This window comes from Stenella coeruleoalba (genome assembly GCF_951394435.1).
Source record: "Stenella coeruleoalba genome assembly, chromosome: 1".
Taxonomy (NCBI): domain Eukaryota; kingdom Metazoa; phylum Chordata; class Mammalia; order Artiodactyla; family Delphinidae; genus Stenella; species Stenella coeruleoalba.
This window is the reverse complement of record NC_137169.1, coordinates 10,230,228-10,247,084: the sequence shown is the minus strand read 5'-3', so window position 1 is coordinate 10,247,084 and position 16,857 is coordinate 10,230,228. Positions and strand designations below refer to the sequence as shown.

Sequence of the window (16,857 nt, the reverse complement as noted above, 5' to 3'; positions counted from 1 at the left end):
AGAGAAGGAAAAAGAAATCTGAAGTCACTTCTGAGTCTCTGTGCCCAGGAGGAATCCAGCCCAGCCCAACCTGAGGTTAATGGTGCACAGGTGGACTCACTAGCAAGGTGACAGGCGAGCAGAGACCTAAAGAAAATGAGTCATGCAAATATCTGGGGGACGGAAGCCCTCTGGACAGAGGAAACAGTAAATGCATAAGCTCTAAGTCAAGAGCATGTTAGATGTAGTCAAGGAACGGCCAAGAAGTCGTAGAGGCCGTAGGGCGAGTGGGGGCGGTCCATACGGGGGGAGAAAGGAGAGCAGGAGATGAGATCAGCTCATGCAGAGACTTGTAGGCTGTTGGCCTTTGCTCTGAGTAAAACAGGGAGCTATCGGAAAGTTCTAACAGAGAAATATATGATCGACTGAAATACAAGAGAATCACTCCAGGTGCTACGAGGAAGACAGGAAACTGTAGGTGGACAAGGGTGGAGGCAACCCTACTATATGCTCCAGGAGAAGAGATGAGAGTGGCTTGGGGAGGTGGTAGGAAGTCGTCAGACTCTGGATTATTTTGGAGATGAAGCTGACAAGATGTGCTTGTTGACTGACTACGGTGGGTGGTGGTGGAGGAGGAAGGGTCAAGGAGGATTCCACAGCAACTGCCATTACCCTGCTCACTAAACTGTATTAGACGGAGAGAAAAGCAAGTCTGGTCTGTGTGCGTTTGTGTGTGTTGGGGGGAAACTAGAGTTTATCCTGGATGTGCTGAAGTTTGAGGTACCTTACAAATATCCAAGTAAAGATATTAAGTAGTTATATATGACTCACGGTCCAAAAGAGGCTACGACTAGAAATGGCTAAGTCCTCAGACTAGAAATGGCACTTGGAGCACAGGTCTGGACGAGGTCACTTGGAGAGCGAATGCAGACAGAAGAGGGGGGATAGCTGTGTCCCCCCGATGACTCCAGTACCCAGGGTTCAGAGGAATGGCCAGGGAGGTATCTGGAGAGCCAAGAGAGTGGCGGCCCTTAAACTAAGGAGGGAGTGATCAGCTGTGTCCAGAACTGCTAATGGGCTGGGTAAGATGGGAGTGAGAATTGAACATTCCATTTGCTACGGTGGAGCTGTGGTGATGGTGACAACAACAGTTTTGGCGGAGTAGTGGGGGCAGAGGCCCCAAGGAGTTCAGAAGAGAACAGAAGGAAGGAGAGACAGGGAGACTATAAGCAACTCTCTCAAGTTTAGCTGTAAAGGAAAGCAGAAAAATGGGGGTAGCGGCTAGAAGGAAACACAAGGACGGCAAGGGCCTCTGAGACAGGGGCTGGCACAGAGCGTTTAACGCTGGTGGGGATGGCCCACGATGCCGCTTTCTCTACAGGACCACCTACCTCTCTGCTGAACTATACCCCTTTTACTGCAGATACCTCAAGGTTAAGAATGGGTCTGTAGAAGAAGCAGAGCTACTCTGACTTCTCCTGGTTCTATTAACTGGCTCTCCCCCTATTCACTGGACAAGTATTTACTACACATCAGTACTAGGTGAATAAAGCCACCAAGATCCTTATCCTTATAGAGCTCCACCTTAACAGGAGCGAGGCAAGCAGGCAACATTACTACAATGAATTAATGGTCAAGCTTATGGAAGTACATGGTTAACAAGGTACAGGACAGAAGCACACGGGAGGAACATCCAGCGGCTTGGTTAACTGACCAGGGGAGGCTTCTTAGAGAAAGTACTAAGCAGGCAGAACCTGAAGGACAAGGATAGAAGAGGAAAATCAAGCAGGAGCAATCAAAACATGCAGCGCACTGTAAATCAGTGTGGACTTAGCTGGAGGCAACAGGGAGCCATTAAGATATTTTAAAGCAGAAGAGTGCCATTTGGGAGATTTGGCTGCAGTGTGTATCAAGGGGTTGGGGAGAGGCAGAAAACCAATACTGATGCAGTGGCATCAGAAGGGAGAGGTTGGCTACCTACACTGAGAGATGGAAACGGAAAGAAGCAGAAGAGGCAGAAAAAAAAGCGGTCAGATCATGGAGATACGCTACCAGAGTCCTGTAAACAAACTTGGTGACTGCCTGGATACCGGGGACAAGGAAGGGTTTTAAAAGCCAACCTTTTCACACTCTGCACATGCAAGGTATTAATGCAAGCTCAGTGATTCCGTCCTAGTCCTCCTGCTGTTTCCTAGGAATATCGGTCTTCCTTTTTCCCCATCTACCGCTACCATCCACTAGCAATTAAGGTTTCTGCCTCTAAACGGACACCAGCCTTCTTTCCTCCAGACATATTTCTTAAATTGCATGAGGTTTCCTCGAACTGGGAAACCAGTCATTTGATGGTAGTAATGTATTTCAAATTAGGGGCTAACTCCCTTTCCAAATACATTTTCAACAAAGACCCAGCACACTGCTAAAAAAAATCAAAATGAGACAACAGAAATGAAAATAACATCTCTAAGGCTCAAAAATTTCTTTATACAGTTCATTTTTAGCCAAAATCCATGGCTTCTTTTAATGGAAGTATTTTTTCTATGATTGGTAAACAATCCCAGATTTAAAACTGCCCAAAGTAATATGAACCAAAATGTGCACAGCTCTATGAACCAAAGCGTGGCCACACTCGAGGTCTGGTGAGTTTTAAACATAAACAGTGGTTTGGGAAACACAAGGAAGAGTCTGAACTGTTTGCTCAGTAATAGAGACTACTTTCTGAGGACCAAACAGAACGTGCAGGAGAAGCTGACAACCACAAGGTACGGAACCAATCAAATACTGACCAGCTGCACCACAAGCAGGCAAAATATTAAGTATCTTTTTTTCACAGGACCTGATGTTATATCAGGAAAAAATAACTGTCCTGAATTACTGAATGGGAGAGGGGACTGTTGGCTTGTTAATTCTGCCACTAATAGTAGTAAGGTTCTTTAGTATTTTTGTCATTGTTCAAACAAACGTCTTAGCAAACCTGCTGTTAGCAGGCAGAACTTTTTTTTATAGGGCTCTGGGAAATAAATTTGTCTATTCTTGCTTCGTAAGATGCCACAGAAAATTACAATCCTTTACGAATGTCATCCCCACAAACAGTGCTAATAAAATGATTATAAAAGGCATTCACAGTATTTTGCTGGGGTTTTTTTTTTTTCCTGCAAATGTTTTTTGAAAGAGTCACAGCCTGTATTTTGAAAGCTGCCTGTTTGGGTCACTACGAACTCTTGAGCAAGCCCGGTCTGTTGCATGAATTTGCCACATAACAAATTAAGACACACACCGTCCCCCTCACTTCTACTGGCAAGAGTCTCGACATGGTGTCTCAAGGGCACCAGGCACAGGGCAATCTGCCTTCCCAAGTAACATTCAATCCCCGTCTCTGGGAATTCTTACATCGTGGAGGGCCTAGAATATGAATTCTCGGAAGGGGCTCTAAAGAAGAAAAATTTGTGGGGAGAAACATGAAGAGATAAAGTAGGAATTTAATTTCTAAGAAAAAAAACAGAAACTTTTCATTCTATATACTTTTCATTCTGATATATAAAATCAAAGGTGCTTGATATGTTTTAGTGAGCTTTTAATTAAAGTAAAAAACGTAAAGAAAAGTATAGCAAGGTGAGATGTCTACAGAGTAAATACACTGATGTGCTCATCCCAACCCAGCGATGGACTAGTATTGGCACCCCAGAGGCCCCTCCTGTCCCTGCCAGTAAATACAATCACACGGTATGTTTCATTTTATTTTAACCAGGGAGTAACTTCATTTTTAACAAGGAAGGTCTTCAATGATTTTTTGAAGGGGAGGTGAGACGTGTAAGGTTCAACTTGCCACATTAAATCCAGGCGACCTTTCTGCTGTTTAACCCTTTATGGTTATTGGATGATTCTCAGAGGGCGTTCCAAGGAGATAGAAAGTCAAAGTAACTGGTGGCAATGTATACCCGAATCATACGGGTCCAAAACCCAAGCTTACCTTCCACAGAATCTCTCATATTTGCAGAGGTGGAATCTGGCTCACTTGTCTTCAGCTGTACGTCTTCAGTTTTGTTTGCTTTGTTTTTATTTTCTTGGGATTTCTTCTTCCCTGAAACACAATATTTATTTGTTTTGTTCGTTCAGTCTCTCATTATTATCCTGAATTCTTGGGGACAATTACTAATTCAAACACAGCAAACAGTATATTTCTAGGCAATTATCACCCCAGATTCCTGAAGAAAGACAATGAATATGAATACTTTTAAGTTATGTCAAAGACAAGGAACCCAGAAATCCTATATTTTTGAGAATCTCGAGTAACAGTTCCCCTCCTAGCTATAATAGCTATCAAACTAATATGTAAAATACTCTAAAAAAGTTAACAACACTGATGTAACAGGAAAATTAGATAAGAGCACTAATTTCAACGCCACACAAATAATAGGAACTGGCAGAAGTCTAGATATTTGTAAGAAGCACATTAGAGAAAAATAACATGTTATAACTTGGGCCCTTTTAGTTAAGACATTATTCAGACTTGTCAAAGTAAAACAGCAGAAGCAGAGATGTTGCTGAATGGCAAGGGATGCTCCCATGCACCACGGCTCAAATATCAAGTGCACAGTAACTGGATAATTCACTGTCAGCCCGCATGGCACTCTGAGGGTCCCAGGTCCAGCACAATTCAGCATTTCATTAACAACTCGCAGAATGAAGTCAGGAAACACTAACTGCATTCCAAGTGACAACACAGTTCAGAAGATAAGACTGAAATGCAACACATATCTGATGAGCTGGAAAAATGAACTAAAGTCACCGAGATATTCAACATGGAAAAACAATTCTCTGTGGAAGTACTAATACTGAAGGCTTGGAAGCTCAGTCTCTTTGGGATTTAGTCAGAATCTGCGACCTTGTTCCACTTTTTCCATTCTACGTTTCTTACTCCTGGTGGCTGTTGGTTTTCCGTTTCAGATTCAGAGTAAGTCCCTTTCCATCTCCCCAAACCTTCCTTCTCTTTCTGCAACGCTCTCCCCAGCCAGGCCCCAAATAGCTCTCAGAGCTGTCCTTTCTCTTTCAGAACAAGCCTCCTGACACCTTTATCGCCGGTCTAGTAAAACGACAAACTAGAAACCACTCAGAGCCTCTGGAAAACGGTATTCTCCTTAACAGAGAATCACTAGAGAGGAGAATAATTAACTAAAATACAGACAACAGATGAAAATGAGGTCAGAGATACAAAATACCACCACTGCAAAGATCGGGATTAGAAACAGAAACATCAATTACAATACAAAGCAAATATTAACCCTAAAAAAATCCCCAGATTTTGATAAATACTTGAGATGCAAACAAGAAAAATAAAGTATAGAGTACTTAATAATCAGCCACTTAATTTGTTAGTCTTAAAAAACAAATTCTAAAATACCATTTTAAATCCCTAACTCTTCAGCCTGTTTAAAAAAAAAAAAAAAAAGAAGCTGTTTTTTTGCAATTATATAAAACCTTCACTCGAATTCCTGATAACAACACACCAATCCGTTCACTTCTAAAGGCAGCTGAAGTGGAACCCAGGACACAAGCATATACTTCACTGGAACCACACACTCTGGTGGAAACAGAAGCTGAGAGTCTGCCTGAAGATGGCCCATTTGAGTCTCCAGGTGGAAGGGTTATAAACCAATCCCCTCTGCAAGGGGCAAGGACATGAATACACCTTTTCATATTGTAAGAAGTAACCTCCTCTTTCAAGTCTTTCTGCCTTTGTCAACTTAATAGCACTTAGCCTAAATCTAATGATGACAAAGGCTCTTGAAAACTACAGCTGTGTTTTAAGGGAATTGGATTCAACCAGTTTTCTTATCCTCATGATGATATATGCCCTTCCTTGTCTGTGATGCCCCGCCCACATCAGACTGCTGGTAGCAAACAATGCAAATATAAATGATTACCTAGCTATTAACATAATTGCTCTAGCAAGTGCAGTTCACGTCTGATGAGGTTCACAGAAAGGGCTCCTAGTGCCCACAGACGCCTGATTCAAAAGTTATATTCAGACAGTTTTTTCCCTGGATCAAAACCCCCAAATTTTTATATCAGTACCACCTCATGTACCCCAAACAGGACAAACGAATGTGACCCTTTTCTTTTTTTTAACTAACCTCTTACTTTCTACTTTGTACAGGTATGAACTTCCGAAATAAGTAAAACTGGAGGTGTAAACCCTACCTCTTACGCATAAACCTTACATACTTTTTTTTTAAAGTCACACTGTAAAATACAATAGAAAAACAGATGTCAATTTGTTGTAATACAATCCCTTGCAAAAGCAATTCAAAAAATTTCCTGAAACCTATCAAGTGCTATATGAACCTGGTAGCAGGTTGTACAAAAAAAATAAACTGGCCTATATGTATAAATAGACTATTAAATAAGTAAAATTTCTAGATTTACATAAAGCAAAGCACAACTTGAACAGTACCTTTCATTAATATGTACTAAGAATGAAATCATATAACTAAAAGGTAAAAGTGCTATTTTTAGTTTTATTCCCTGCATAAAAGAATATTAGAACACCTAGCTGATACTGAATGTCAAATGCCTTATTTTTAGACTCTCCAAACCTAAGCAGTGAGAAGCTGCACCACCCTCAGATCCCCCCACCCCCGTGCCACCCCTGGTATCCTCTTTCAACACCAGGACCAGGAAAGCCTGATCTGCGCCCTGGGAAGACACGCCACTTGCGGGACATGTGCATTCTACTCGGAGGACAAACAAGAGTACCCACCACAGGCTGCTACAAGCGTCCCGACCACAGCACGCCTGACATCTGGGGAGATCACTCGCTGCTGTGGGGCTGTCTGAAGCATCAGAGGACGCTCAGAAGCATCACTGACCTCCACCCACTAGATGCCAATAGCATGCCCCTCCTTCTAACTGTGACGAGCAAGTGTCTCCAGACGTGGCCTAAGTCTCACCCGAAAGGAGGGAGGGGCTGTCTCTCTACGTTGAGAACCACTGGGCTAAACCAATACGGGCTCCACAGTCTACATATTTATAAACATTTTTTAAGTATTCGAGTAACACTAGTACACCAATTCTAAAAACTAAGAAATGGAACAATTAAATTTACCTCCTGAGTGCCTCTGGTGAACACTGATAGACTTAGTTTACGATGAAAATGAGTCTATCATGAATCTAATCATCACTCATTCATGGAATTGAGATTATGTGATACATAAAGTGATTTTCTCAATCTTTATCAGAATCATCTAATACCTGAGTTACTTCCCATTAGGAGTGTAGACTAGAGATGAAGGGGCTACTGAAATCACCTGTCCTACCTGCTATTTTTTCTGAGAGAAACTGAAGACCAGGGTCCCAAGGGGACTGACCGATCAATCTATGACAGAAGTCTGAACCCGGGTATCCTGACTCACACTTAGGTATGCCGAGTGTCACTCACAAAGCCAAATATTGTAATAACACCCGGTGGCACCTGCTATATTTCCTTAAATCAATACATTTTCCCCCCGATACTTGGTTTTCGTTCTATATGCAATCAAATTAAAAGAAAACAAAACCAAAAACAACTCATAACCAAAAACAACCTGTAAGGACTTTTACAAAGGGAGGGAGATGTGTTAGTTCCTGTCTGTGAGGCAGGAGGTGCCTGGAGAACTGGTCCGGCAGAGCCGCTGGGAGCCTGGTAAGTACACGTGTGCACTTACCCTCAGGTTCCTGAAGGGTCCTACATAGAGGCTCTGCCAGCTGCGTGCTCCAGATGGTCTAAACAAGAAAGATACAGGAATGAAACACAAGGAAAGTGGAATGCAGACAATGACAAAGAACATAATGAAGGACAGGACAAAACTTCATGTATATAAGGAAAAGAAATACACACATAAAGATGAAGAAAACTGAATGAAACAGAAGGAAAGGAGCAGTTATCCACTGCAGCAAGGTTCTCCCCCCACCACCCTCCCCCAAATAATAATCTTTGGTTCTTAGTTGGGGATCGGATGTGGTATACTTACTCTCAGGCCTATCCCATGCCCATGTTGTAAAACTGATGCCCTTACCACTTAAGTGCCATTCCGCTAGACGGCCCGAAAGTCCCAATCCATGCCTCTCATTTTACAGACCCCAAGGACCACAGACATGAAGTCATCTGCCGGAGGTCACACAACTGAAGTATCTCTGGAGGAGTCAGAATTAAAACCCAACCACGACGATACCGAAAGTGCTCTACTACATAAAATTAGTTCTTCAGAACAATAATGCATAATATAAACATTCTTTACAAAGCACTTTATATCCATTATTTCACTCGTTTTCAACGGCAAATGAAAGTAAAGGGATATAAAGACTTTCATTACATCTAAAGAAAAGGAATGATCAAGTTGGAATGGAGATTTTTTTCCAGTTCAATTTTATCTTATGCCAGAAGCAAGTTATCAGTCAACAGCACGGAACCCCAATCTGAGCAAATATGTTCAATAATATCAATAAAATTGGATTTTCTAGAGAAACAGCTACCATATAGAGAAATCAGACGGCCACAATGACTACATTTTAAAGACAACATGTGGCATTATGCTGCTGGTGCCTGCAATGCAAGGTGCAAAACCAAAATCGCCTAAAGCATCACATGAATAATTTAAGTTCTGGACTATTTTCTACTCTTCTGATGAGCTAGACAGACACCAGGAAATTCTAAAGAATAATGTTTCAGTTAAAAATGTTCAGGCATCAGAGAGAATGCAAAATTCTAGAAGGCCTGCTCAAGTTACATTAAAAATTCATCACAACAGTGAAGGCTCATGCATTTGGTGATTGAAATGAATTAAATTTAGAACCATATGTAACTCTACGTGCACTGCCTGCCTCCTCACTGGGGAGCTACCCCACTCTGAAGCTTAAAATCAGAATTCAGTATCAGTGCACGGAAGCAGGTCCAGCCCATCTTTGTCTGGGGAGCTTACCGTCTTACTCAGATGCAAAGATGATTCCAAACCAGGCAAGACCCACAATCACACCATGAAAGGTCATCAAGGAAACAGGCTGACCTGAACAGGGACCAACCCTGACCCCCCAGAGGGTGGGTGTGCCTGCTGCCTCCAGTTCCTCACTCACTCAGCCCTTCATCCCTGCAACGGAACTTTCATCCTCTCTTCGCTACCGGAACTCCACTCGGACGGTTACCTCTGATCTTGTAATCACAAAACCCCTAATTTCTTTATCTGCCCCCAAGTCTCTCTTTGGCATTTGACAGTCTGATCAGTTTGATGGGCTTAACATCTTAAAATCCCTCTCCCGAGCCTTATGACATTACCATCTAGACTGTCCTCCTTCTGTGACCATTCTATGGCAAAAATCTTTCTCTTCTTTCTATCTTGAAATGAGAGGCTCCCACATAGGAAATCTGAAGACTGGACGCATGCTTTCACCCAAGGTTGAAGAAAGGCTTCAACAAAGTATTCAGCTAGGCAGAGGATACAGATCTTAGAGATGACAACAGACATGGAATAATGGAATTAATGGGCTGTATTAAAAGGTAAGAGAGAGAAGAACCCTAAGATTTGAAGTAGAAAGAGCCTTGAAGACGGTTTAACCAAACTTCACAAACACACTTCTCTGAGCTTTCTCTCATTTACAAGAACTGCCTAAAATCTCACAGCAAGTTTGTAGTAAAACTGGGACTTTTATTCCCATCCAACTCACCATTCTATCCACCGTGTTCTAACAGCCTTGTTAGTGACACTTTGTGGGTTCCAATTTCACCCTTGAAAAGAATTAACAGTGCCATATGCATTTCAGGCAAGTCTGAGAAATTCATCATGAACGTACAAAGTCATTATGCATCTTTTTCAATATCTGAAAGGCAAGGGAGTGGTTTTCAAGACAGCAAGCCCCAAACAAGATGAAAAGCTTAACTGGGGAAAAAGCATAAAGTTCATGTTAAATGACTTCTTTATAGGATTAAAAAAAAAACCCCACAAACAAACAAGATCTCTAGCAGATCAGGTAGTAAGGAAGGGGAACCAATGGACAACAGCAAAACTGTTAGCTGAAAGAATGGCCAAAATGATGCTGTGTGAGCTCCTTGAGGGTGGTCAGTTAGACCTCAGCACTGCTTCACATCTGCCAGTGGTTTAACCTTCTGCAGTGGGTGTGATGAGTAGAGGGAAAAGAAGCTGGAAACGGATATACAAAACTAGGTTTTCCACGAAGAATAACAGGTCATTTCAATAATCTTCATTTTTGTTGTTGTTTTTTTTTTTTTTGTTTTCGGGCTGTGCCACGCGGCACGTGGGATCTCAGTTCCCCGACCAGGGATCGAACCTGTGCCCCCTGCAGTGGAAGCGCAGAGTCTGAACCACTGGATCACCAGGGGAGTCCTTTCATGTATTCTTTAAAAAAAAAAAGAAAAAGATACTGAGTTTACTACCCTGGAAATCATCAGAAGGAAACCTGTGGCAGCAGGCCACACGTGAGAAACTGCAACCAGAAAGGCTTCCCTGTGTAAAGGTCGACCATGTCACCACACACGCAAGAACATGTTTATCAGATGATCAGAAGTGGCCGTTACAACTGGCCAAGGTGAGACCAGTGGGTAAACAAACCACTTGTGGCCTTAGCCCCATCAGTTCGCTGTGTTTCAAAGAGAGGAATTTAAAGCAGTAAGATGCTGCAACAGTTGGTTTTACGAAAGTGATACGCTATACATTTTCTACAGATTTTTTTCACACAGAAAATAACCTTGAAATGTACCTGGTAGTAAAAAATTCTGTTACGCTGCTTGGGCAAAATTTAAATCTTTTTCTGTAGTTAAACTCCTCACCAAGAGCTGTCTGCAATCCCGGAGGCAAATTATAAAAATAAAACCTCTCTGGTTTTAAGTTGCTCATGGTATTAAAACAGGACTCTAGGCTTTGCTTCAACAGAAACAATGGAACAAAGTTCTGGATTTTTCAGCGCTGCAGATCACAGTATAAATTCCTGGAATGCTTGCAGCCCGAGTGAGGGATGGGGGGGGGCGGGGGAGCGGGGCACAGTCTTTGCTGCTGTGGAGGCTCTGGCTCCCTGCCTCTTCCAAATGTCAGGCTGATGGAAGAACAGCGATCACATCTGAAGGGAGCTTTTAATTTCTTTTTTTAAAAAAGGCTTTTAGTGGCTTTGACTGGATAATTCCAAACACTAGAAATGGTTCCCCAAATAAACTTCAGTAAATTCAAATTAAGAAAGCTTCAAATTTCCTTACACTCTTGGGAACCTCAAGAAGTCTTGTGGCATAAACAAAATGTTAGAGACTAATTAAATACCTCTGAAACTTAAACAAGCTGCTAGCCTGTTCTGTTTTACAATCATTTTAATTTCTCAAGTTCTTCTCATGGATTTTCAGTAGCCTTTATTTTACAGGAAAAAAAAATGTATCTAAAGTCTGAAAACCTTACATATAAAAAGTGAATTGGCAACTGCAAAGTAAAGAACTTAATTCAAAGTTCAGGTGTCAGTCCCCTGTGGCCAAACAAACCAGGCCTGGGAGCTGTGCAGGGAGGTGGTCTGTTACAAGTGCCTGCGACCCTAAAACACAGGGGACAGCCACACCCTCGAGAATTGGTCAGTCTCAGCAAAAGGAAAGTCTATTTTCTCCTCCCAAAGCCCATGATAAGTTTTACAATGCTATACCCTGATGAATTAATTACAAAACTTAGTTTAAAAATACTTTCAGGAAGTAAAATCTAGATATAAATCTGAGGCAACACAATTGCAACATGTAAAATTCATCCTTTACATTTGTATACAGAAATGCCCACAGGAACAATGGTCAAGCCATAACACCAATTCATAAAATCAGGCTAAAATTTATCCACAGATGTAAACCAAAAGGATCTGCATTAAGATGTTGGCAGGGGGCTCCTGGTGACAAGATTATTGATGAGGGTAGGATACCTGTTTCTCCATCTGTTTGTATTTTCTAATTTTTCTAGATGAACATTTGGTTACATGCTGCAAAAAATAAATGATTTTTTAAAAAGAAATACCTACAAAAGCAAAATTAATGAGACAAGAGAAAACGTTTCTTTTGGCTGAGATTAACATATGCAATTTTACATCAGTACAGTTTGGAAAAGGCCTCAACTTTCCACTTTGCCTGCACAGCAAAAAGTATTGAAGCGGGGCATCCCTGGTGGCGCAGTGGTTGAGAGTCCGCCTGCCGATGCAGGGGACGCGGGTTCGTGCCCCGGTCCGGGAAGATCCCACATGCCGCAGAGCGGCTGGGCCCGTGAGCCATGGCCGCTGAGCCTGCGCATCCGGAGCCTGTGCTCCGCAATGGTAGAGGCCATAACAGTGAGAGGCCCGCGTACCGCAAAAAAAAAAAAAAAAAAAAGTATTGAAGTGTTTCTCTTTTCCATCTCCTACCTGTACCCCGCAGCAGTGTCCAGAATGCACTCTCCCCAGGAACACCAAATCCACAACAGAGATACAGTGACATTTGGGGTTTAAAATACATTTGACCCTTGAACAGCCCAGGGGGGTTCAGGACATTGACCCTCTGCAAAGTTGAAAATTTCTGTATGACTTGTAGTCAGCCCCCCGTATACGCGGCTCCTCCCTAGCTGGGTTTCTGCATCCTCGGATTCAACCAACCTCAGATCATGGAGTACTGCACTATTCATTACTGAAAACCATCCGCATATAAGGGGAACCCTGTAGTTCAAACCCATGTTGTTCAGGGTCAACTGTATTCATAACAGACATTATTAAATAGCCCTAACTGCTTAAGCATTCACATTACCACTGTGAGCCTTTTGGTATATATCCTTCAATTCTCTTTGCCACGCACCACATTACTTCAAACAAAAAATTGATTTGTCTCCTCCTTTTGAAAAGCCACACACCCCCTATTCTTTTTCTTGTTTCAATGTACTTGGTTACCATACCCATAATTATTTAAGTCAAAAATCTAACTTAAACAATCACCCTGAGTACCTCCCAGGTATAAGCTGAGGGTCAATGTCTTGGCAGTCAACTCTGATCACCATGAGAGTCTTGTTCACTAGCTTTTATTTTGCTTCTCCTAAGATGTAAAAATTTGGCAATGGCATTTGAATATGACACATTTTGGAAGAGGTTTAAGCAATTCATTTATAAACACAAAAGAATTTATAGCTACTACACTACCAAATCACTGGGATCTACCATGAAATGAGACGCTTTTATTCCAGTATAATTTTTAAGATTCTTCATCACTATCGCTAAATGAGCTCATTCCCTTCTGTTCAAGACCTCAACTGTCCTCCAGCCCCTTTCACGCCTGCAGATGCGCCTCTATCAGAGCGTATGAAATGACACATCTCTGCTCCCATCGGAAAAGAGGCTGGAGCTCTCCAGGGCTTAGGCATGTAGCCGGGGTAGCACAAATTCACCCCTCTGACTAACTCAAAACTGCCGAGGTTGTCTTTCAGATTCAAGAAGCAGAGAAGGAACTAAAATGTATTGTATTCTCTTCACAAAGCAATTATTTCTAAAACCACAAGTTACATATAAATTCAATTCCAGATTTTTTCTCTTACAGACCTCCACCTAAAAACAAAATCCTACTAGCCTATTTAACAACTCATCTCATCCTCACATGTATTAGCCTTTATCAGACTACTATGAAAATTTACCCCAAGCTCATTATTCTTGCTAGATAAAAAAATTTTCCGCTACGTACTTTGTGAAGTTTCTGGAATAACAGTGAAGTAGAAGTATTTTGATCATTTTCTTGGGTGCTTATTACCTACAAGGCACTTTGTTAAGAGCTATAAGGGACACATACATATTACTACAAAGATGTCTGCCCCAAAGATATTTTAAATGGAAGTTATATGTCTAACTTTGTGAAAAGCAATCCCCTTTGCAAAAAAGGCCCTACTAATGTCAACAAGAAGCAAATCTTGAGTGGAAAAAATGTTCCAGAAAATGTGTATTTCATTAAAAATATAAAGAAGGGAATGAAGGAGGGAGGAAGCTGGCAGGAAGGATGGGGATGGCAGAGAGAGAGGGAGGAAGGGAGGAGAGTGGTGGGGGGGGGGAGAGAGAGAGAGAGAGAGAGACAGAGAGAGAGACAGAGAGAGAGACAGAGAGAGAGAGACTGGGGGTGGGATGATGTAAATAACCATCCAGCCAGGTACAGTGAGGAGGCTCAGGGAATTGCTAGTAACCAAGCTACAAGCTACAGCCCACAGCCACGGGGCTCCAGCTCTGCTAGCAGGCTCCGGCACTGAGATCACAGCCTTTTAGAAACGCTAAATCTTACTCGGTGCTCTCCAAGGATTATCCCACAGGGTCCTGAGTTGATGCTGCTTCTCTCTTTTGCCAGTGTAGAGGTAAAATAACGCCCTCAGGCAACAAAGAAGTCCAGGAGGAAGAGCTCACAAAAGGATGAGGATTTGAAACACAGCTGCCTCCTAGGCCAGTGTCCACGCTGGGAGAAGGGGTCTCACTCTCAATCCAGTCACTCACTTCACCTGCCCCCAAAGGTTCCTGTGTCACCAAGGTCACACATCTTCCCTGCAAAGAGCTGACCCCAACTAAAGTGAGACTCGGACTGGGCTCTCCCCGCTCTCCCTCCCTGGTGTTGGGGTGGCATTCTGAATAAAATAGGTCCCCAAATGACAATAGCCCACAAAACGGAAATTCACAGAACTGAAATTATATTGCGCAGCCATGGGCCAAGACATGATTAAGGAGAAGTAATCTTGTTCAGAGCAGAGGGGAACTAACTATGATACATACTGGTGATAACTACCTGATACTGTCCTAGGGAAGGGAACATGAGATAACGTGCACAAAGAACTAACTTCGCACAGTGGCTGACAGACTCAATAAATGGAATCAATTGTACGGATTACTCACAGTAGATTCTACTAAACAAATTACAGAAATCCCACGCCTACAAGTCTAAATTGTCAGCATATGTTCCTTCTTATGACGACAATAACATTCTGCTTCCCTAACAAATCCGAATTCATCCATTTCTTTTACTCATTTGTTCTACATCGATTCACAGGATCCCACCCAGATATCATTACAGAAATGTACAAGTCCAATGAGGACAGACGTTTAATTGAGATAAGAGAGAATTATGTCAAACACTCACTAACATCTCTATTAATATATATGAATGCTCTAACAGCGGAAGTTGCGAGTATACGTCAATTTTCAAAGTCTGTAATCCACTGATTTTACAGCTTCTAAAGAACACTCTGTTCTTAATTTTTTAAGTTAAGCATACTAGTTCACTTTACTGGTTCCTAATCCTTTCGGGAAGGAATCTTAGACCTCTTTGAAAATCAGATAGCACCTAAGGCTCCTCTCCCCACACAGTCACGAAGAGCCGTAAACACAACATCTGGGGCTCAAGGATACCTGTGTTACTATGAAGTCAAGTTGTGAGTTCATGTAAATATGCATCTTGACAGGAGTACTCCTGTGTGACCCTGAAAAAGAACCCCGACTCCCCAGACTGCTCAATAAAAATACTGCACAGATAATCAGGACATTTAATAAGTACAATACATAATAAATAAAACTGACATTGTCAACTTAAATAGTAACTTCTCCGAAGAGAATGGCTCTTTCACACTTTAGTTTTGCCCTGAATTCATACCCACAAAGATGTAAAATGTCAAGATTTCCTAATCTGTCATAAACAGCACTGAAATAGCTCCCACACAGTTACCTTCAAGGATGTCTGATAGTTTACTGTCTAAGAAAATGTATCCAAAATTCATCCAGAATCTCACCTGCATAACATTTCGTTGTAACAGTGGAGTCACGAGTGATTTGGATCACATAAAGGCAAGACAGAGAAACAGGAAGACAGTAAGCCCTTCATTTGGGCAGCAAGCAAATAGTGAGACGTTTACTTCTGCCTATGCAATAAATCGAATTCCAAGAGTTCTCTAATCCACCAACCTGGGTGATCACAGGTGTCCTAGTTGGGGTAACTAGTGAAACAAGACAGCTTTTAAGATAGAAGCAGATCTCCAGCAACTGAGGAATTCTCTAGTGTCCCAATGTGTATCTAGTTACAGATCCAAAGAGGCTCTTTACTCTCACCTAATTTGTAATCTATACTTAATTCATTCCATGTTGCCAAAGCAAAATATATGGATTTTTTAAAGAAGATATTGAAACTGTTCATTTCTTTGTTTTTTTTTTTAAATCCAGAAGTGCCACGATAGGCCAAAGAACAGGCAGAGTTACCACAGAGCTAATTCTGCCGGTGGCCACCAATTACAATGAAGTGGACCAAGGTCGGTGTGCCACACATGCTCCTGTGAGGCTCTCGCTTAATGTTCAAGGCAACCCTACACTGTAGGTGTTACCCTCATCTCACAGACAGGTAAACTGAAGATCAAAGCGTGTAGAGTAATCCACCCAAAGTCACATGCTGGTAACTGGTGGAGCTAGGATTTAGATCTGGCCTTGTAACTCCAAGGCTCTGTTCTAGCATGCCACAATAAGATCCACACACTGTGCATCTCCCAGCACTCAAAGGTTTAGCTGGGTCAGCAATTTTTCCCTTCTCTCCTCCCCTCAACATACACACATCAGGCCCGTTTAAACAAGGTATCATTTGCAAAGTACTGATCCAGTTGTATTTAATACAGAAGTAACAGTGAAGCCTGAGCAACATACTTAATGTGCTTTAACACAGAAAGAAGTTGGAGGGGAACGTAACAGTCATTTACTATGAAAACAAAGTTTACCGATTCCATGTACTTTCTGACAATTGCCCTTGAGATTTAGAAGACTCCACCTCTCTACAACTGAAAGGGGTCAGAAATAGTGTTAGTTAAGGGTCACTTTTTCTTGAGTCAATACTTTCCACGCTCTGATTCAACCATGAAT

At 42.0% G+C, this 16,857-nt stretch overlaps 1 protein-coding gene across 5 annotated transcripts in view; it reads right to left on the bottom strand.

Annotated features, from left to right (window-relative positions):
- Positions 1-16,857, bottom strand: part of PRDM2 (PR/SET domain 2) — a 118,678-nt gene that overhangs the window by 39,471 nt on the left and 62,350 nt on the right. For all 5 annotated transcript variants that reach the window (XM_079945365.1, XM_079945367.1, XM_079945364.1 and 2 more), the window contains one exon: positions 3,947-4,057. In XM_079945365.1, the coding sequence (XP_079801491.1) occupies positions 3,947-4,057 (111 nt within the window). The remainder of the gene's footprint in view (positions 1-3,946; positions 4,058-16,857) is intronic.